Raw genomic sequence first — 22,433 nt, 5'->3', positions numbered from 1 at the left:
ACTCGACCACAGGGCAGCGACGCATGGGGGATTAACTGGATTACACAGGCAGCGGTGCTGTCTGGGCATGGATCACCACCTTTCATACCCCTGGGTCAGCATCTCCATCATCTCTCATGTTTTCTAGGTGTGGAGGTTCTTTTCCAAACTAAATTGTAAGTGTCTGAAAAGCAGAGGCATTGGTCATCTCTTTGGGTTGAATATTCCTTGACCAATAGGCATTTAAAAAATGATCACAGTTTAATATATGGCTATTAGAGAAAATTCTGAAATGCAGCAATAAGCACCTATCAGTGTTAACATTTTGATTTCATTCTATTCTGAAACCAATGTTTTAAAAATCATTTCTTAATGCTCATGTATTTTCGGATATATGTGTAAAATCTAGCACATTGCCAATTTGGAAGATTTTTTTCCACATTAATTAACAATAAATTTCTCCTTCCTGAGTGCCTTATCTACATGTGTGCATAAATTTCAGTTCTGAACGATTTTTCTAAACACTGTCTCGCCTGTCCAGTGTTTTTTCCAAGTGCCTTTGCCAGACAGTCAATTCTCTGGTATATTAATATTAGTGATTAGCTTGAGTGGTTTCTTGAGAGCTTGTTCTCACTTTTTCACCATGAAGTCATGTGTGAATCTAGTTTTAGTTAAAGTAATAAACATTTGTTACATGCTTGGAAAAACTTTCTGACTAGACATGAGCTCATCTAAATGTTCACTTTTCACATATGCTGGTGGAAAAGGATATGGATGGAGAGAGAATTATTTTTTATTTCCTTTATACATATGAGTGTAAAGTAATTTTCCAAAAACTCATGATATTGTCCCATTTTCTTTCTTCCAAAGCCATGATTATCTTGAAGTCTGAGTTAACACAGCTGTCTTTCATTATGTTCAGGGCGCAGGCATCACTCACCCACCCTTCCCCCCAAGTCAGCTCTGACCCTGAAGAGCTCTTTCCTGGTTCAAAGGGATCCTTTGCTGAGCCTGCCCACATTTACCTGGTCCCCCATCCATATAATTGAAAAACGCCATAAAAATAAAAATAAGGGGCTGATTTCATTAGGAACAGGAGAATTATGCCAGTTCATCTACATTATTTTTTCTCTTTTGGAGATAAGCCATGGTTGCTGACTTTTCCTATAATAATAACCTTTCATTATTCCATTGAGCTTTCTACCATTTACATCACTGAGGTTTTTTATTTTTGCCCTGTTGTGATCATTTAAGATGAATGTTTCAGCTTTATCCTAGATGCGTTTGAGACAAGGCATTGTCCAATTGAGGAAATCTCCCAATCTCAATTGAGGAAAACAATGGTGGAAAAATCCCTCTCAGAGAGCTTGGTGCTATGAAAAAAATGACTAGGCTTGGGTCTGGCTGAATGGAGTTAAGTGATCTTGCTCATTTTTTTTTTTTTCTTTTTGCCACTCCTGAGTCTTAGTGTCTTTATCTGTACAGAAAAGCTACCATTAAATCAGTGGTTCTTGAACAGGCAACCCTTGAGGATTTCCTGGAGAATTTAATAGCAGAGCCTGGGCCCCACCCCAGAAATTTGGATTAAATCCATCTGGGTAAGGTCCTACTTTCTGGTCCTTCTTAAAGCTCTCCAGATGATTCTAATGTGCAGGAGTCTGGGGTGAGAACCGTTTGAGCTCTTCAGAATCACCTGCTTCTGAGCTTGAGAAACAGGGCCTCCCTGTAGAGATTCCTAATCAGGAGGGCCGGAGTGGGGCTAACAAGTTCCCAGGGGATGCGCTTGCTGCCAGTCTCTGTTGGCTGATAGGTCTGGAGACTTCTGTCTGAGAACCACCAGATGAGATGACCCCTGAGGTTTCTTCCATGTCCTGCCTTCTGTGATCAGGTCTGCAAGCCAGCCAAGGTGGTCCTTTCGAGGGATGGCGTGGCTGCTCCAGGTGAATGGCCAATCCTGCACCCTGCTTCCATGCTTGTCCTGCAGACAGCACAACTACTGGAGGTTGGATAAACTGCTTCCTGTGGTTCTCAGCCCTTGCAAGAGCCTTTTCTGTAACCGCTGTCCCAAGGACTATCTTTGGAACACATTAGTGGCTTTGAGTTCCTCACCTGATAGTCTTTGCTGCAATCAAATGTTTCCTGTAGTAGAAAACCAGTAAGCTTCGCCATGGCCAGTCCCTTAGGACCGTGGGGGAGTAGAGCCTGGTGTTTCTTGAAGAATGAAAAACAAGACACTATAAATATTTCTGGCAATGAGGAGATTCATTTGCCTTATCTTTATTAGATTGCCCAGAAGGCAGCAATAACTGGTCTTTGGCAAAGGACAATGTTAGGACTGGTTGTAAAATTCTTTTGGCAACAGTTGAGATGCTTCATTTGAATAGAGCAGAGCAATCTGTAGGGGCCATTCTGGCTTTAAAGGCTTGTACATAGTTTTAGCAGCACAGCTGGGATGGAAGGTGGACAGGGACAGTATTTGAAGTATTTTTTTTTTTTCTTTCTTGCCAGGATGACAAGGATTTGGTGCATGAATTTGTAGTGGCTGAAGGTCTGACATGTTTGATCAAGGTGGGAGCTGAGGCTGATCAGAACTATCAGAACTACATCTTAAGGGGTAAGTCATGACTGGGCATGCAGCAGCTGCCCCATCTGCAGAGGGGATCTGGGTTCACATTCAGTAACTTAACTACTGAGAGCTTTTTAAAAGACTTCGATTTGAGAGTAAGGTGGTAAAGACACCCTGTGGCAAAAAACATCTGCATCAGGTTTTACCAGTTCCTAGTAATTAGTGACTGTGCTAATTTTTACTGACTTTCACCTGGAGTTATTTTACAAGCTTATTAGGAAAACTGTACCACTCACTGGGTTCTTTATAATCTGTCTTTTTTGTCCAGGAAGGAGGCATACTAAATGGGCTTGGGTTAAAGCCTGCATCTCAGCAGAAAGCCACCCCAAACCAAAGGGGGCAATTTATTTCTTGGAAAAAAAATTTTTCTCCCAATTTGAGTTATTACCTGGGGCTCTTGTCAAAGTGCGTAGTTTTCACCTTGTCTTCCTGTTTCTGATTCAATAGTTTTGAGTGGGTCCGGGATTTGCCTTTTAAAAAGTGATTCTGATTTCATTTATAAAGTGATGCGAATGTAGAGTTGGAAGCACTGATTCCTGTTCCAGTTTATAGTTAATGGTGTTTTATAGTCATAGGTTTTTTTCTGCACCTTTATATAAATTTCATTTGATCCTGTAAAAAAAAAAAAAACAACAAAAAACCTGTGCATAGGCAGGGCAGGAATGATTAGGTTGAACCGTATGAAATTGCTGCTATCAACAGTTTTGACCTACAAAAGAAGACATTTTATATCATTCAATATTATCTACATTTTCCAGTTGAAAAAAAATTGAGACTCAAAGAAGTCAAGTTTTTTACCTAATAAAGTCAATTCCCATAGTGTGCCAGGCAGCCGCTGTGCCCAGGCACTGAGGCATGTCAGGCTGGTCAGGGTTCTGCCATCCCCTCTGTACCTATGTCTGTGACCCCACAGACCGCATGTTCAGCACTCGTAGGAGAAAATAAAACTGCCAGAACCTTCCTTTCTTTTCTTCTTGGGTGAAGGAAGAATGAAAATCATACATGAAAAGTATGATTTAATACCAGATGTCTGTGTTTGGAGTTGAATGAGACAAGCAAACTGACACAGTCATCTCAGCTGTTTTGTTTTGCTCTGAGAATGCTTCCTTATGCTCTGTGGTGTTTTCCAGCCAATCAGAGCTCTCAGTCCTTCCCTCTTTCCCCTCTTCTGTAGAGCCACTGCAATTAAAAGAAACAGAGAGAACGTAGGGCTCATTAAAAAAAAAAAAATTTAAGGTTGTCTTTTCAAGTCAGTGTTGTTTTGTTCATTTTGATAAATGGCAAATATGTGTGAGAGTTCCTGAGCCTCTCACTTTGCTGACCCATGGTGTGTGCAGCAGTGTTTGTGGGGCTGTGGAGTTGGCTCTTTTGTCCACCTTCAGTCTTTTCCTGGACTTGTAATAGATCCTCCATTACAAGTTGTCAGTAGAGATGCTTTATTGCTGAATTTTGCTATTTCTATTTTTTTTTTTTTTTTTTTGAGACGGAGTCTCTGTCGCCCAGGCTGGAGTGCAGTGGCGCGATCTCGGCTCACTGCAAGCTCCGCATCCCGGGTTCATGCCATTCTCCTGCCTCAGCCTCCCGAGTAGCTGGGACTATAGGCGCCCGCCACCACGCCCAGCTAATTTTTTTGTATTTTTAGTAGAGACGGGGTTTCACCGTGTTAGCCAGGATGGTCTTGATCTCCTGACCTCATGAACCACCCGCCTCGGCCTCCCAAAGTGCTGGGATTACAGGCGTGAGCCACTGCACCCGGCCTCTATTCTTAATAACATAAACATTTATATCAAAGCTGTTGTGCTATGTTGCATCTAAACACAGCCGTCTGTGTGTCTAAAGAGATGAGTGCAGGCCTGGATTCTCACTCTTGTGTGTCTGTTCACTTTGGTCTAACACCTAGACAGGAGGAAGGTGCAGAGACGAGGGTGGGAGAGCTTCCTCTGGTTTATTTTCCAGGTATAATATGGATGCCCATATGTTGAACCACATGTAATCACCTAATTCTGAATAGTGGGTCCACAATGACAATATATTTTTTGTTTGTGTTTAAAGTGTACATCATTTTAACTTTACCAAAAAATAAGTTATCCCCAACACACAGAGACACACCTCTAGAGAGCTAATATTATAACCATCTTCATGTTTATCCTCATTCTTCTGACCCTTACCTAGGAGCACATTGGTGTATTTCTATCGCGTGATCATCAGTGCAAGAGTTTACATCCAAGCCCAGGCGAGGGGGACAACTCTGCCCACTGTGGTCAGAACTCACCCATTCCCTAGACCTCAGGTGGATTAGAACTGGGTTACATGACCCCCTGCAGCTGCACGGGAGGCTGGCAAAGTGAGTGCCTTCCTAGACTCCACAGGGGAGGTAACAGAGAGAAAGGCTTGGGCTTGAGGGTTATGAGTCCCAGCTGCATAGAGGGAGTTCGGAAAGAAAACTCAGCGCAGCTGAGAAAGCCTTTTCTGGTGAGCAACAGTGAGGCCCCTCCCACCAGCGGCCTGCAGGCTGTTGAGGGAATCCTTGTGCATGGGCAGGTTAAACACAGGTCCTGGTGGTGAGGGGTGTGAATTGTACTTGCTGGCAATGAAAGATGATGTTGATACAGGGAACTTCATCCACATCCTCTACCTTAGTGACTATTTACCATGAAGCTTACAGCCGTTTATTTTATTTATGTATTTATTTATTTATTTGTTTATTTATTTTGAGACGGAGTCTCACTCTGTTGCCCAGGCTGGAGTACAGTGGTGCCATCTTGACTCACTGCAAGCTCTGCCTCCTGGGTTCATGCCATTCTCCTACTTCAGCCTCTTGAGTAGCTGGGACTATAGGTGCCCACCACCACGCCCAGCTAATTTTTTTGTATTTTTAATAGAGATGGGGTTTCACCATGTTAGCCAGGATGATCTTGATCACCTGACCTCGTGATCACCCGCCTCAGCCTCCCAAAGTGGTGGGATTGCAGGCGTGAGCCACTGCGCCCAGCCACAACTGTTTATTTTGCTGTGTTCTGACCTGAATCAGAAAGGTGCCAGAGGCAATTCCCGAATGTTTAAGTCTCAGAACACCCACTCGTGACCAGGGGAGAGCCCCATCAACCACCTGCTGCTTCTGTTTTCCAGCTTTTCTGCCTGTCCTTCTATGAATTTCCAGGAAGGTGAGGCCCTAGCTGCAGACAGCTCTTCCAAAAATGTTAGGAGACCCTATATTTCCATTGCCACCACCAAAGCCTTGCCTTCATATTTTCCTTTCCAATAGTGTCCCTTTACTGGCGACCAGAAGGCTCCCCATGCATTATCTGAAAGATGAGCACTCCACTCAGGCTACTGCAAGGCATCCTTCTTTCCACAGAACAGAGGTGCCTTTGCATGCCTATGTCTCAGAAGACTTGGTCACCAGGGCACTGTGCCCAATTTTCACCACATTTTGATGTAACCAACCAAAGCCCATACCAGGAAAGTAACTTGTGAGGGATGGAAATGACACATTTCTTGGGATGTGACATTTGTGTTTTCCTACAGGGAAGCTGTGATTTTCCCTAGCTCATACATGGAGTCACTCCTTTGTAACTTTGAACAATTTCTCATGTAGGCTTTTTTTTTAAGGTTATGATAACTGCTGGCAGCCACTGGACATTTGCAATCAAGAGAATTGCCTCTTTATTTGTCCACCCATATTTTAACTGTGTTGTCTTGGGTGAGGACTTGTGAGGGCAGATGCAGATCAAGAGAAGAGGCTGGGAAAAGTTTTGCAGTTATTTTATTCACAGTTCCCTGAGGAGAAGACACGGCACCCATGCAGGGTCACTCAGGAAGCGCAGAGGTCGGCCATGAGGTGGAGGGAGAGGCGGACTGTGGGCAAACACTTGCATTGTGGCTTCCAAGGGACAGGCAAGCCAGCTGAGGATTGGCCCTGAGGCTCAGGGTGGCTCTGGAGTGGTGAGGGCCTGTGTATAGTAGCCCAGGGTGTGAGAGCCCAGTGTGAGAGAAGGTTGGGGTGCAGACTTAATGGGCTGCTGGAGAAGGCGAACTGGCTGGTCGCTAGCCAGGGCCTCAAAACTGGGTTAAGCTGGACACAGTGACACATGCCTGTCAGCTACTTGGAGGCTGAGGCCAGAGGATCACTCGAGCCTAGGAATTTGAGGTTACAGTGAGCTATGTTTGCACCACTGCCCTCCAGCCTGATTAACAGAGCAAGACCCTGTTTTTAAAAAAGCTGTGTCAAGATAGCATTTTTAAAAATGATATTGCAAACCATAAGGTGGGTTAATTGTCCTAGTGTCTTGAGAAGTGTGCCCTCATGAAGCCACTTCAGGAGCTCTGCTCTGTGTGGCTACATGGGAGTCCTACAGCCCCAGGGGAAACAGAAGCATGTGGAGAATCCAGGACTTTCCCAGATCTGCTTTATTTATCTTTATTTGCATACACAGCCCCCTCTCAGCATTTTTTTTTTTTTTTTTTAAGGCCCAGGAATCCGCCGCTTTCCTTTGAGGATGTGTCTGCTGAGAGGTAGAGATAGGTTTAGTTACAGTGTAGGCAAGTGCTGTCCAAAGCTGTGAGCAGGCTACTGCGAAGAGGTCTTAACTGTACAACATGGAGGAATAATATTTATCTGACTTATTATTCCTGGATGGTTGTAGCTAATGATCTAAAGTTTTTTGGGATAGCCAGTATTTAAGTCTACTGTGAAAATGTGTACCTCACAATTATTCTTATGGAAGGGGAGGACCTAGAGCGGTATATTCCTGGGAACTTAAACTTTCTGCACACATCACTGAGCCTTCTCTCTGGGCCATGCACCATGTCAGGCCCTGGGGTTGTGACGATGAAACCAAGATACACACTCTCTTGAAGCAGGTCCCTGTGGAGTCCTGCATGGCATGTTTTATATGCTGAATTGCGTGTGTCTTGTATGTTTGGAAATTGCAAATATGTGATATGCTTTGGAGGAGAAAAAAGAGAGAGAGAGAGAAGTAGAAACAGTAAGACCAGCTACCCTTTCTGGCTGTAACTCAAGAGAAACTACCTCTTCGGGCTAACTTTACGTGGAGAAATTTAATTTGGTCATTTCGTCTAAACCAAAATACCAATTAATCATAAAACGCCTCAGTCGGTATCAGTTGTTTTAAAAGCTGGATAAGATCTTAAAACTCATTTAACTCAACCTTTTCATTTTAGAAGAAAACTGCAGATATATTTTCTTTGCCCTCATATATTGTTAAATGTTTTAATGGCTGTCAGCATTTAAAAATTGGGAGATTTGGTATTTTTTTTAAAATCCAGATTTCAGGCTTCTTTGGAAAAACTGTCCCAGAGTTGACTATATTCCACTATAGGAAAAAATCCTCAAATGCCATGCATATTAGGGGATCCCTTTTTTTTTTTTTTTTTTTTTTTTTTTTTTTTTTTTTTTATTTTTTATTTTTTTATTATACTTTAGGGTTTTAGGGTACATGTGCACAATGTGCAGGTTTGTTACATATGTATCCATGTGCCATGTTGATTTCCTGCACCCATTAACTCGTCATTTAGCATTAGGTGTATCTCCTAATGCTGTCCCTCCCCCCTCCCCCCACCCCACAACAGTCCCCGGAGTGTGATGTTCCCCTTCCTGTGTCCATGAGTTCTCATTGTTCAATTCCCACCTATGAGTGAGAACATGCGGTGTTTGGTTTTTTGTCCTTGCAATAGTTTACTGAGAATGATGTTTTCCAGTTTCATCCATGTCCCTACAAAGGACACGAACTCATCATTTTTTATGGCTGCATAGTATTCCATGGTGTATATGTGCCACATTTTCTTAATCCAGTCTATCGTTGTTGGACATTTGGGTTGGTTCCAACTCTTTGCTATTGTGAATAGTGCTGCAATAAACATACGTGTGCATGTGTCTTTATAGCAGCATGATTTATAGTCCTTTGGGTATATACCCAGTAATGGGATGGCTGGGTCAAATGGTATTTCTAGTTCTAGATCCCTGAGGAATCGCCACACTGACTTCCACAATGGTTGAACTAGTTTACAGTCCCACCAACAGTGTAAAAGTGTTCCTATTTCTCCACATCCTCTCCAGCACCTGTTGTTTCCTGACTTTTTAATGATGGCCATTCTAACTGGTGTGAGATGGTATCTCACTGTGGTTTTGATTTGCATTTCTCTGATGGCCAGTGATGATGAGCATTTCTTCATGTGTTTTTTGGCTGCATAAATGTCTTCTTTTGAGAAGTGTCTGTTCATGTCCTCTGCCCACTTTTTGATGGGGTTGTTTGTTTTTTTCTTGTAAATTTGTTTGAGTTCATTGTAGATTCTGGATATTAGCCCTTTGTCAGATGAGTAGGTTGCAAAAATTTTCTCCCATTCTGTAGGTTGCCTGTTCACTCTGATGATAGTTTCTTTTGCTGTGCAGAAGCTCTTTAGTTTAATGAGATCCCATTTGTCGATTTTTGCTTTTGTTGCCATTGCTTTTGGTGTTTTAGACATGAAGTCCTTGCCCACGCCTATGTCCTGAATGGTATTGCCTAGGTTTTCTTGTAGGATTTTAATGGTTTTAGGTCTAACATATAAGTCTTTAATCCATCTTGAATTAATTTTTGTATAAGGTGTAAGGAAGGGATCCAGTTTCAGCTTTCTACATATGGCTAGCCAGTTTTCCCAGCACCATTTATTAAATAGGGAATCCTTTCCCCATTTCTTGTTTTTGTCAGGTTTGTCAAAGATCAGATAGTTGTAGCTATGCGGCGTCATTTCTGAGGGCTCTGTTCTGTTCCATTGATCTATGTCTCTGTTGTGGTACCAGTACCATGCTGTTTTGGTTACTGTAGCCTTGTAGTATAGTTTAAAGTCAGGTAGCGTGATGCCTCCAGCTTTGTTCTTTTGGCTTAGGATTGACTTGGCGATGCGGGCTCTTTTTTGGTTCCATATGAACTTTAAAGTAGTTTTTTCCAATTCTGTGAAGAAAGTCATTGGTAGCTTGATGGGGATGGCATTGAATCTATAAATGACCTTGGGCAGTATGGCCATTTTCACGATATTGATTCTTCCAACCCATGAGCATGGAATGTTCTTCCATTTGTTTGTATCCTCTTTTATTTCATTGAGCAGTGGTTTGTAGTTCTCCTTGAAGAGGTCCTTCACATCCCTTGTAAGTTGGATTCCTAGGTATTTTATTCTCTTTGAAGCAATTGTGAATGGGAGTTCATTCATGATTTGGCTCTCTGTTTGTCTGTTATTGGTGTACAAGAATGCTTGTGATTTTTGTACATTAATTTTGTATCCTGAGACTTTGCTGAAGTTGCTAATCAGCTTAAGGAGATTTTGGGCTGAGACAATGGGGTTTTCTAGATATACAATCATGTCATCTGCAAACAGGGACAATTTGACTTCCTCTTTTCCTAGTTGAATACCCTTTATTTCCTTCTCCTGCCTGATTGCTCTGGCCAGAACTTCCAGCACTATGTTGAATAGGAGCGGTGAGAGAGGGCATCCCTGTCTTGTGCCAGTTTTCAGAGGGAATGCTTCCAGTTTTTGCCCATTCAGTATGATATTGGCTGTGGGTTTGTCATAGATAGCTCTTATTATCTTGAGATACGTCCCATCAATACCTAATTTATTGAGAGTTTTTAGCATGAAGGGTTGTTGAATTTTGTCAAAGGCCTTTTCTGCATCTATTGAGATAATCATGTGGTTTTTGTCTTTGGTTCTGTTTATATGCTGGATTACATTTATTGATTTGCGTATGTTGAACCAGCCTTGCATCCCAGGGATGAAGCCCACTTGATCATGGTGGATAAGCTTTTTGATGTGCTGCTGGATTCGGTTTGCCAGTATTTTATTGAGGATTTTTGCATCAATGTTCATCAAGGATATTGGTCTGAAATTCTCTTTTTTGGTTATGTCTCTGCCAGGTTTTGGTATCAGGACGATGCTGGCTTCATAAAATGTGTTAGGGAGGATTCCCTCTTTTTCTATCGATTGGAATAGTTTCAGAAGGAATGGTACCAGTTCCTCCTTGTACCTCTGGTAGAATTCAGCTGTGAATCCGTCAGGTCCTGGACTCTTTTTGGTTGGTAAGCTATTGATTATTGCCACAATTTCAGAACCTGTTATTGGTCTATTCAGAGATTCAACTTCTTCCTGGTTTAGTCTTGGGAGGGTGTATTTGTCAAGGAATTTATCCATTTCTTCTAGATTTTCTAGTTTATTTGCATAGAGGTGTTTGTAGTATTCTCTGATGGTAGATTGTATTTCTGTGGGATCGGTGGTGATATCCCCTTTTTCGTTTTTTATTGCATCTATTTGATTCTTCTCTCTTTTCTTCTTTATTAGTCTTGCTAGCGGTCCATCAATTTTGTTGATCTTTTCAAAAAACCAGCTCCTGGATTCATTAATTTTTTGAAGGGTTTTTTGTGTCTCTATTTCCTTCAGTTCTGCTCTGATTTTAGTTATTTCTAGCCTTCTGCTAGCTTTTGAATGTGTTTGCTCTTGCTTTTCTAGTTCTTGTAATTGTGATGTTAGGGTGTCAATTTTGGATCTTTCCTGCTTTCTCTTGTGGGCATTTAGTGCTATAAATTTCCCTCTACACACTGCTTTGAATGTGTCCCAGAGATTCTGGTATGTTGTATCTTTGTTCTCGTTGGTTTCAAAGAACATCTTTATTTCTGCCTTCATTTCATTATGTACCCAATAGTCATTCAGGAGCAGGTTGTTCAGTTTCCATGTAGTTGAGCGGTTTTGAGTGAGTTTCTTAATCCTGAGTTCTAGTTTGATTGCACTGTGGTCTGAGAGACAGTTTGTTATAATTTCTGTTGTTTTACATTTGCTGAGGAGAGCTTTACTTCCAACTATGTGGTCAATTTTGGAATAGGTGTGGTGTGGTGCTGAAAAAAATGTATATTCTGTTGACTTGGGGTGGAGAGTTCTGTAGATGTCTATTAGGTCCACTTTATGTAGAGCTGAGTTCAATTCCTGGATATCCTTGTTAACTTTCTGTCTCGTTGATCTGTCTAATGTTGACAGTGGGGTGTTAAAATCTCCCATTATTATTGTGTGGGAGTTTAAGTCCCTTTGTAGGTCACTGAGGACTTGCTTTATGAATCTGGGTGCTCCTGTGTTGGGTGCATATATATTTAGGATAGTTAGCTCTTCTTGTTGAATTGATCCCTTTACCATTATGTAATGGCCTTCTTTGTCTCTTTTGATCTTTGTTGGTTTAAAGTCTATTTTATCAGAGACTAGGATTGCAACCCCTGCCTTTTTTTGTTTTCCAGTTGCTTGATAGATCTTCCTCCATCCCTTTATTTTGAGTCTATGTGTGTCTCTGCACGTGAGATGGGTTTCCTGAATACAGCACACTGATGGGTCCTGACTCCTTATCCAGTTTGCCAGTCTGTGTCTTTTGATTGGAGCATTTAGCCCATTTACATTTAACGTTAATATTGTTATGTGTGAATCTGATCCTGTCATTATGATGTTAGTTGGTTATTTTGCTCGTTAGTTGCTATTGTTTCTTCCTAGCCTCGATGGTCTTTACAATTTGGCATGTTTTTGCAGTGGCTGGTACCGGTTGTTCCTTTCCATGTTTAGTGCTTCCTTCAGGAGCTCTTTTAGGGCAGGCCTGGTGGTGACAAAATCACTCAGCGTTTGCTTGTCTGTAAAGTATTTTATTTCTCCTTCACTTATGAAGCTTAGTTTGGCGGGATAGCAAATTCTGGGTTGAAAATTCTTTTCTTTAAGAATGTTGAATATCGGCCCCCACTCTCTTCTGGCTTGTAGAGTTTCTGCTGAGAGATCAGCTGTTAGTCTGATGGGCTTCCCTTTGTGGGTAACCCGACCTTTCTCTCTGGCTGCCCTTAACATTTTTTCCTTCATTTCAACTTTGGTGAATCTGACAATTATGTGTCTTGGAGTTGCTCTTCTGGAGGAGTATCTTTGTGGCGTTCTCTGTATTTCCTGAATCTGAATGTTGGCCTGCCTTGCTAGATTGGGGAAGTTCTCCTGGATAATATCTTGCAGAGTGTTTTCCAACTTGGTTCCATTCTCCCCATCATTTTCAGGTACACCAATCAGACGTAGGTTTGGTCTTTTCACATAGTCCCAAATTTCTTGGAGGCTTTGTTCATTTCTTTTTATTCTTTTTTCTCTAAACTTCCCTTCTCTCTTCATTTCATTCATTTCATCTTCCATCAGCGATACCCTTTCTTCCAGTTGATCGCATCTGCTACTGAGGCTTCTGCAATCTTCGCGTAGTTCTCGAAACTTGGCTTTCAGCTCCATCAGCTCCTTTAAGCCCTTCTCTCCATTTGGTTATTCTAGTTATCCATTCGTCTAATATTTTTTCAAAGTTTTTAACTTCTTTGCTATTGTTTTGAATTTCCTCTCGTAGCTCAGAGTAGTTTGATCGTCTGAAGCCTTCTTCTCTCAACTCATCAAAGTCATCCTCCATCCAGCTTTGTTCCGTTGCTGGTGAGGAACTGCGTTCCTTTGGAGGAGGAGAGGTGCTCTGTTTTTTAGAGTTTCCAGTTTTTTTGTTCTGTTTTTTCCCCATCTTTGTGGTTTTATCTACTTTTTGTCTTTGGTGATGGAGATGTACAGATGGGTTTTTGGTGTGGATGTCCTTTCTGTTTGTTAGTTTTCCTTCTACCAGACAGGACCCTCAGCTGCAGGTCTGTTGGAGTTTACTAGAGGTCCACTCCAGACCCTGTTTGGCTGGGTGTCAGCAGTGGTGGCTGCAGAACAGCGGATTTTCGTGAGACCACAAATTCAGCTGTCTGATAGTTCGTCTGAAAGTTTTGTCTCAGAGGAGTATCCGGTTGAATGAGATGTCAGTCTGTCCCTACTGGGGGGGTGCCTCCCAGTTAGGCTGCTCAGGGGTGAGGGACCCACTTTAGGAGGCAGTCTGTCTGTTCTCAGATCTCCAGCTGCGTGCTGGGAGAACCACTACTCTCTTCAAAGCTGTCAGTCAGACAGGGACCTTTAAGTCTGTGGAGGTTCTTGCTGAGTTTTTGTTTGTCTGTGCCCTGCCCCCAGAGGTGGAGCCTATAGAGGCAGGCAGGCCTCCTTGAGCTGTGGTGGGCTCCACCCAGTTCGAGCTTCCTGGCTGCTTTGTTTACCTAAGCAAGCCTGGGCAATGGCGGGCGCCCCTCCCCCAGCCTCGCTGCCGCCTTGCAGCTTGATCTCAGACTGCTGTGCTAGCAATCAGCGAGACTCCGTGGGCACAGGACCCTCCGAGCCAGGTGCGGGACACAATCTCCTAGCGTGCCGTTTTCCAGGCCCGTTGGAAAAGTGCAGTATTGGGGTGGGACTGACCCGATATTCCAGGTGCCGTCTGTTTCCCCTTTCTTTGACTAGGAAAGGGAACTCCCTGACCCCTTGCGCTTCCCGAGTGAGGTAATGCCTCGCTCTGCATCGGCGGGCACAGTGCGCTTCACCGACTGTCCTGCCCCCACTGTTAGGCACTCCCTAGTGAGATGAAACCGGTACCTCAAGCAGAAATGCAGAAATCATCCGTCTTCTGTGTCGCTGGGGCTGGGAGCTGGAGACCGGAGCTGTTCCTATTCGGCCATCTTGGCTCCACCCTTCTAGGGGATCCCTTAATGAGAATCAGGATGTATGGTCAGATGGTGTTTGTTGGCATTGATGGTACCAGAAATGGAAATATCATAGATAGCATGGAAAGAGATTTTATGATGTTAGAAGGCAGTGGCACAAAATGATCACATGGTAATTAAACTAACATCCTCCATGTCAGAAAAACTGAAGTTTATATTTTGGCACTTTATAGAATGCTAAAAAGAACAGCAGAGGTTGGGTTCAGACTACAGGGAAGGCACCAAACTAGCCCCAAGGTGAGGAAATGGGAGCAAAGGGGAAGAGTTTCATGCTTCCTGAACTCAGGTTAGGTCCTTGGCTACTGTATTTTCCACTGAACGGCCTAGCCTGACTCTCCGCAACCTCATGACACTGGTCCTGTGTCCCATGCAGCTGGCTTGGAGGAAGCTCTTTCCTGCCTCTTGCCAGGAGGGTTTTCTGCTTTGGGTCTGGACTTCAGAGATTATCATGGTAGCTGCACAGCTAGGCTTTGATGTGGATGACCCAGGAGTCCTGGAGGTGTCTTCAGCTCCAGGTGGGTTGAAGCCAGTGTTAAGAATGGAGTCCTTCCTCATTTGATGTCTCTCCTCTTGCTGAGTGGTACAACGGGACTATTTCCAATAAAAAATCACTGCAGCATAAGCAGACTGGCAGCCCGTGGGACTGAATGGAACCTGCAAGTGTTTCGTGTGCCCTATGTAACAGGTTTAAATATTGTGAATTATGAACATTTAAAAACTGGGAGATTTGGCATAAAAATACAGCTTTCTGGCTTTTCTTGAAATACTGAAAACTTAAGCCGACCCAGGGCCTGTGGGATGTGGACTGGGGAGGGCTGGAGAAGGCGGCCCTTGCAGCAGAAAGATGCAATCACCACGTGGTGTTTGCTTTTTCTTCCTCCTGTAGTTGAAACCTCTGCTTTAGGTGTCTTGGGGTCCTGGCTAGGTCTGACCTCCATCTGGCCTCTCTTTCATGTCTCCTTGGCATGCTGTTAGGGATGTGGCCTCCAGGGTGAACCAGCCACACTGCGCAGGAGTGTGGTCAGGGGCAGGGAAGCTGCAGTCTGTAACTCCTTGGGAGGGGAAGGGAGGCCAAGTCACCCTGTTGCTGTTGATATGTGATGACACATTCTTCCCTGGAGGGTTCTGCATGTCCCGTCTGTGGCTCCTCTTGCCACCCACTGTCACTGTGCATCAGGCCTGCACCCTCTTAAGAAACTGGGCCAGAGAGTAGCTGAGACCTGCACTTGTGTCCTCCTCTTTCCAGCCTGTACAGGCACAGAGGACCCCAAATGGACTTAAATTGGGCAGTTCATAGCTCTCTGCTGGCCTGCCAGGCCACAGGATACTGTGTCCTTGTCTAGCTTTTCTGCCTGACTTTCTGCAGGCTGCATTTCTCACAGGAGGGAGCTGGGTGCTGGCCCCACTGTTCCCCCTGGGTTAGCTGCAGTCTCTCTAGTGTTTCTGGATGGATCTGCCAAGGTCAGTGGGGTGTGGTTGGCTTACCCCTAGTCTCAGGGCTCGGGGACTCTCTTGTCCACGTCTCATTGGTCATTTGGGTAGATTTGGAGGAGGGTGATTTGGAGGCTCCTCGCCGTGCTTCTTCTGCAAGTGCTGAACGATCTGAGTCATCATTGCTATGGTCTGTGGCCTGATGGCCTGTCAGCTCCCAGCGCCGTGTGCAGGAGCACCATGGGTCAAGTGGGCAAGGAGCTCCTGCCAGGGGAAGCAAGGCAAGGCCAGGGCCAGATCCTGACCTTTGGTGGGACAAAGTGTCCTTTGTACACCCTCTGTTCTGAGGTAAGAGAGGGAAGCTGGGGTATTCCATGGGTGGGGCGAGCAGCATCCACAACCCTGAGCCCTTCACCTCATTGGGCAGCAAGTGCGATATTTGCCATCAGCTTCTAACTCTACCTAAGTACTTTGGCTCTAAGGCTGATTTTGGTTTTCCCTCTTACTCTCTTCCAAGGTATTTTTTCCTATGATTAGAGAATGCTTGTCTCTGGGTAACTTTAGTTTATGAAGAGTAAGGCTTTTCTTTCAATTTTTTTTTTTTTTTTTTTTTAAAGAGATACAGTTTTGGTCTATCACCCTGGCTGGAATGCACTGTTGCAATCATAGCTTACTGCAGCCTCAGACTCCTGGGTCATGTGATCCTCCTGCCTTAGCCTCTCTAGTAGCTGGAACCATAGGCATATACCACCATGGCTGGCTAATATTTTTTATTTTTTGTAAAGACGAGGTCTTCCTATGTTTCCCAGGCTGGTCTCAAACTCCTGGTCTCGAGAGGTTCTCCTGCCTTGGCTTCCCAAAGTGCTAGGCTTACAAGTATGAGCCACCACGCCTAGCCTCTTTCAAGTTGTAGTTTTTCTAAAGTATAAGTTAATTATGAATATTGTTGAATATAGCAAGCATTCAGTTGTAACAGAAATACTTCATGTAGAGCAGTCTTTCTAAAGAAATATACAGCTAGGTAGCCCTGGCAAACATTATCTCCAGCTGGAGCATCATTAGGCCGAACCGTGTGAAGTTGCTGATATTTGACCACTTTCTACCTACAGAAAGGGCAAAATTGTATGGTTTAACTTAATATTAGTGTCATAATTTCATCTTAATCTGACTCCTTCTTAGATTGATTAGATGCTTCATAAAGTTCATCCTGCATTCAATCTGGAATCACATTTTTCCAGAAATTCAGGCCACTTTGCAAACCAAAAAAAAGCCCTGGCAATGTCCTGCAATCATGCCTCCGAGTGCTTCAGCTTAAAGAGCCATTGTTGTCTCACTCTTGGCCAGAGAGATTTCTCCAGAATTTTAGTTTCTACTAGAATTCTCTTTCTCCTTCCTTTTATCTGAGATGAGAAGGAAGGAAGAAAAAGTTATTTGGCTATTCCTACACAGAGTGTGGAATTTTCCACGACCAAATCTCACTGCTGTGTTCATCAGGAATTTTTCCACTTTATTCATACCAAAGATGTGCCTCCTCACTCTGTTCTTCTCTCCTGGCTCAGTAGACTTTTCCAGAGGAGCTGCTGGCTAGGTGTGCCTTGAAGCACAATCATTATTTCCTTGGCTCTAATTTTATCTCACACAGGGTCTTCTTTTATAAGGTTTCTATTTGTGAATCCAGCTTTATGATAGAAGAAAATGTCAAAAGCAAGATTTAAACCTAGCCCCAAGCATGGATTAAAACTTTTTTTGTGGGTGGGGTGGGGGAGCTAAGACTTTCTGAGGAAATATCAGTTGGTGTGTTCATAGATTTCTGCATTTTGGAGCCTTGAGGGCTCTTGGTAGATGGGGCCAGCCTTCTGGCAGGGCACCACGCCTTTTCTAACCCTGTGGTTTCCCCTGCCATTAATGTGCACAAGACCTCCAGCCCTGGCTACTCTCCAATGCCTCAGGCCTGTGGAGCCAGCTGTGCCCTGGTATCTCCATCTCCATTACACCATGCCCGAACCCAAAACCAATGTTTTTGTACCCCAGTCAGTTCCTCCACAGCTCTGTTCATCATCCCAACAAAGCGTAATCATTCATCACATTCAATTCAGCCACCCTAGGGTCCTCCTAACCCCTTTCTTTCATTCATTCTTTGTAATCATCAACTACCAAATTAGGGCTTCTCTAAACCTTGGCTCCCTTTCAAGTCCTTCCATCTCTGTCTATTCCCAGTTTTTGAGTTCAGATCATCATTTGTTCCTTCCTAACCTGCTCTACCAGCTGCCTCATGGGTCTCACTGCTTTTAGTCCTGCCTCCCTTTGGCCCATTTTGCCCTCTGTTGCATGGGTTGACCATGCACCATGATCTATTCTCCTTAGTCCTTGGTTCAGCTTCTTTAGTGGCTCCTCTCATCCTCAGGGTGAAATCCCAGGCCTTCCGTGTGGGTAGAGCCCACCTTGGTCCTGCCCTCGTGTGTCGGTGCAGTCCACTGCAGCCACTCCCTGCCATCCCAGGGAGGGTGATGTTCTGTCCTGCAGACCTTGGCATCTGCCTACAAGGCCTTGCTCACCCATCTTCATCTGGTTCACACATTATCTCTTGCTTCCTGCTCAACCTTAGATTGGAGCTCAGATACTGTAATCTCCAGGAGAGCTTCCCTGGCTTTGGCCCTCTATGCATACCTTGGTCTTGACTCACTGATAACCAATATTTGTGAACATACACTATGGATCAGGAACCCAAGGCTAACTCCCTGCACCATATTAGCCTTTGTGCATGTCAGGTTCCATCCTTGTTCTGTGAGATCCTTGATGCCAGGCATGTTTTAAGAGCTCAGTGAAAATGAGCTGACAGAAGGAATAGATGAATGATAGAATATCTGCAGAGAAAGAGAAGTGACTACTTGTGAGAAAGCTGCTGGTTTGTACTAACAATTGGAGAGAGCCAGAATTTGCTTATTTGAAGCTTTAGTCCACCTGCTCTTGTTTCTGAAGCAGTATCGCACAAGATGATTTGGTTTTGGTACTTTTCAAAAAATGCCTATGTACTAAACTTTCTTTTTGATAATTTTACTAGTTCAGTAGATGGATATATATCTACTAGGGTGTATATCTTGATTTTAAATAAGACATGATTTATACAGATAAAATACATGCATATATGGATTATACTGTACAGCCTGTTTTGTATATGGAGGAATTATTTACCTGCCTCTGAAATAGATGGACTGTGGATTTCTTGGAGATGGCGAGTAGTGTCATCACAGCCTTTGCAGCTGCACCAGCCTGCTCCTGAGTTCCTCATAAATATTCAGCAAATAGTTGAGGAAAACAATTGAATGAATGCCTGGGAGAGGAGTCCCCAGAGCCATGCCATGGCTGTGTTGATCTTGTTCAGTGTTTTATGGGTGATTCTGGGTAAGCACAAAGTTTATACCAAGAAATGTATGTGCATGATCAGGAGATGTGAAATGAGAAGACAGCAATTATATGACACATGTTCAAGTGTGATGTGGAGGGCTTTCACTTGATTTGATTTTCAGTATCCTCACTATTTCAACCTCATTATCTTATCATCTTTGCTTTCTTTACCCTGCCTCTTCTGTCCCTAGCTGCTTAAAACTGGACCTTTCCAAAACCACTCATATGGGAGTTTGGCCTGACTTCTTTCTGGAGCCAGTTCCCACAGGCAGCTAGTACTCTCTAGCCCCACAACCACACTGGAGTTGTGTCTGCCATCAGTGCTGTCTGGGCCCCAGCATTCCTTGAAACACTGCTGGGGCCGATGCTCCTAGAATTACAGCTCTACTCTTTTCTCCTTCCAGGTAATGTTGGCCTTGGGCTGGGCTTGAGTCTGCAAAGGCTTAAGTGAGGGAAGAGGTTAAATGTCATTAGATAAATAAGGGGTTGCTTTTAGAGGAGGGGGCAAAATTGTTGCCCTTAAAGTCAGATTAAAAGCAATGAGCAGGAGTTAAAAGACAGTGGTTTTTGACTGAAGACAAACTCCAAGAACAGAGTTGGAAAATTAGTTTATTTCTCTTGCCAACATAAATTGATCAGTGGTGCCTTTCTGGAGCAGTCTGCTGAGGATTCTGAGGCCACATCCAGCATCAGCAGGAAAGAGCGCCACAGCTGATTAGGGAAGTCTGTCAGTAGCTTCAGAGCTGAGGAGTGAGGGCAGGAATACTAGACATGATTTGGTTCTTCTGGAAAATACTAGGCACTTTCAGCATGTTTCTTGAGTTGATTTCAAACAGGTGTGTGGCAATAAGGTTTCCAACAACAGAATATATCACTTTGCACTGGAAATGCTGTAGCAGAGGCCAGATGATCTGTTGGGGCTGCTAGGCTTGGGGTCAGGTGGTACTGGATGACCTCTTAGATCCCTTCCATCTCTAAGATTCTGTGATTCTAAGTAAAATGTAAAAAGCAGAAGGGATGAAAGCAGAGCTGTTTAACTTTCCCTCTTCTGCGTGCTCCGTATTAATTGCTGTAGGATTCCCAGGCTGTTACCAAGCACATGTTGTCCTCTTTCAGCTTCAAAGAAGGCCATCTGGTTACATGATATAGACCCCAGCCAATTCACTGAAAACAATGGTGAACTCTCTTTAGTCATTAAGAGGCTAGTGTTTGGCTGGACGTGGTGGCTTACACCTGTAATCCCAGCACTTTGAGAGGCCAATGGCTGGCAGATCACTTGAGGTCAGGAGTTTGAGACCAGCCTGGCCAACATGGTGAAACCCCATTTCTACTAAAAATACAAAAATTAGCGGGGTGAGGTAGTACATGCCTATAATCCCAGTTTCTCAGGAGATTGAGGCGGGAGAATCGCTTGAACTCAGGAGGCGGAGGTTGCAGTGAGCCGAGATTGTGCCACTGCACTCTAGCCTGGGTGACAGAGTGAGGCTCTACCTCAAAAAAAAAAAAAAAAAAAAAAAAAAAAAAAGTGGTAGGGGTGCCTAGCGTTCATGTGATCTACAGAATTTTGAAGGATTGGCAGGGCTAGTGTTAGTTTATATTCAGGAATTTGTATGTACGTGGTGAGTCCAGGGGCATAGGAGACAATGGTGGGCTTACTGCTTCTCCAGAGCCTGAGGACTGGAAGCCAGGAGGGCTCACAGAAACACCAGGGAGTTGGACTCATTGATCAAACTAAAGCAGGACTGGCAAGGCAGACTGGTACCCATGAGGAGAGTGCACACAGGCAGCCCACCCTTGCTTTGCTGACTCACTGGCTTCCTTCATGTCTACCCACATTCCCAACATGGTCCACACAGTTTCCATCCATGTGTGCATCCTGCTGGTCCATGCCTGTCTTTCTATCTGTCTTTTCCCAGCTCTTCCAGATCTTAATCTGGAGGGTTGAGTAAACATCGATCTTTCCCGAAATCTAGATTTCATTGCTTTTTGTCAGTTTGTGGGCCCTGATTTTTCTATGATTGGGGGCCTCTAAATAAAGATCAGCTGACTGGTTCATTCGTTCATCACCAAGTGCCACCTCATTGCTTTATATGAGTCAGTCACTTTGGGGTCTGAGTAAAGGGTAGCAGAGAACAATGCAAACGAAACAATTAGAAATTGTGCCATCAAGCCAAGAATAAAGTGCTAAGGGGAGGGAATTTACAATATAGTAGGGGAAGTGACATAAATCCTGTGATAGGCAGAATTCTAAGGTGGCCCAGAAGATTCTTTCCCCCAGCTTAGACCCTGTATAATCCCCTCCCTTTGAGTTTAGGCCAGACCTGTGAGTGTAACAGATGTGTAAATATTATGGAACCATGATTAGGTTACATTGCAAAGGTGAAAGGGTTTTGCAGATGTAATTAAAGTCCCAAATATTTGGATTTTGGAATCAGTCAGAGGGGAGATTGTTCTAGGTAGGATCGGCCTAAGTAGATGAATCCCTGAAAAGAAAGTCTAGAAGTCAAAGACTTCTGCTGACCTTGAAGAAGCAAGTTGCCATGAGTTCTACAGCTGCAAGGAAATGAATTCTGCCAACAACCACATGAGCTTGGAAGAGGACCCCAAGCCTCAGATCAGACCACAGCTGACACCTTGATTGCAGCCTGGTGAGACCCCCCAGCAGAAGACCTAGTCAGGCCATGCCTGGACTCCTGCACCATGGAAACTTTGAGATGATAAATGTATGTTGTTTTAAGCTGCCAAACAATTTGTTATACAGAGTTAGAAAATGAATACAGTTACATTCATTTGAATGTAGAATCATAACACGAAGCCATCTGGACTTGCTAAATTTGGTACAGAATACTCTGTGACCTCAGAGGTCTTTTGTAGGGGAATCAGGGAAGATATCACGATGGCAGCAACTTTTTATTGTCTTTCTGGGCTTCTTAGGCAACCACATGCCATCCATTCGAGCTGAATTCCCCTCGATCCCCTGCCTCTTCTTGCATGATCTTCTCACACGGTCTGCACAGACCTCTCATGTGGGTCTCCCAACTGTTGACAATGTCCAGGACCACTGAAATAAAGGACTGTCTGCCACATACAAATGAGTGACTAATGGAGAAGGCAATTTATAAGAAAATTTAGTGTTTTCTAATATGCCAGCATCATGAGAGAACATGGTAGCCTTATCAAGATTGGGTTGAGTTTTAGGAAAAGATGATCACTTGGGTGATCTTGGGATGATCTCACCTATGAAGACACGCATGGGCACTGGGCCACCCTTGCTCTTCTTCGGAGATGCTCTTATCTCAGTGTTCTTTGCATCTCCTGTTTACTCATTGACTCATCCAGGAGATGCTCTGCAGATTACTGCAGTGGGAGATCCAAGGGCT

General features: G+C 43.9%; 1 protein-coding gene across 4 annotated transcripts in view; it reads left to right on the top strand.

Annotated features, from left to right (window-relative positions):
- Positions 1–22,433, top strand: part of FHOD3 (formin homology 2 domain containing 3) — a 499,838-nt gene that overhangs the window by 219,771 nt on the left and 257,634 nt on the right. For all 4 annotated transcript variants that reach the window (XM_032152492.2, XM_032152490.2, XM_032152489.2 and 1 more), the window contains exon 5: positions 2,488–2,593. In XM_032152492.2, the coding sequence (XP_032008383.1) occupies positions 2,488–2,593 (106 nt within the window). The remainder of the gene's footprint in view (positions 1–2,487; positions 2,594–22,433) is intronic.

This window comes from Hylobates moloch, unplaced genomic scaffold, assembly GCF_009828535.3.
Source record: "Hylobates moloch isolate HMO894 unplaced genomic scaffold, HMol_V3 SCAFFOLD_5, whole genome shotgun sequence".
Classification (NCBI taxonomy): Eukaryota; Metazoa; Chordata; class Mammalia; order Primates; family Hylobatidae; genus Hylobates; species Hylobates moloch.
This window is presented reverse-complemented; position numbering and strand designations above follow the sequence as displayed.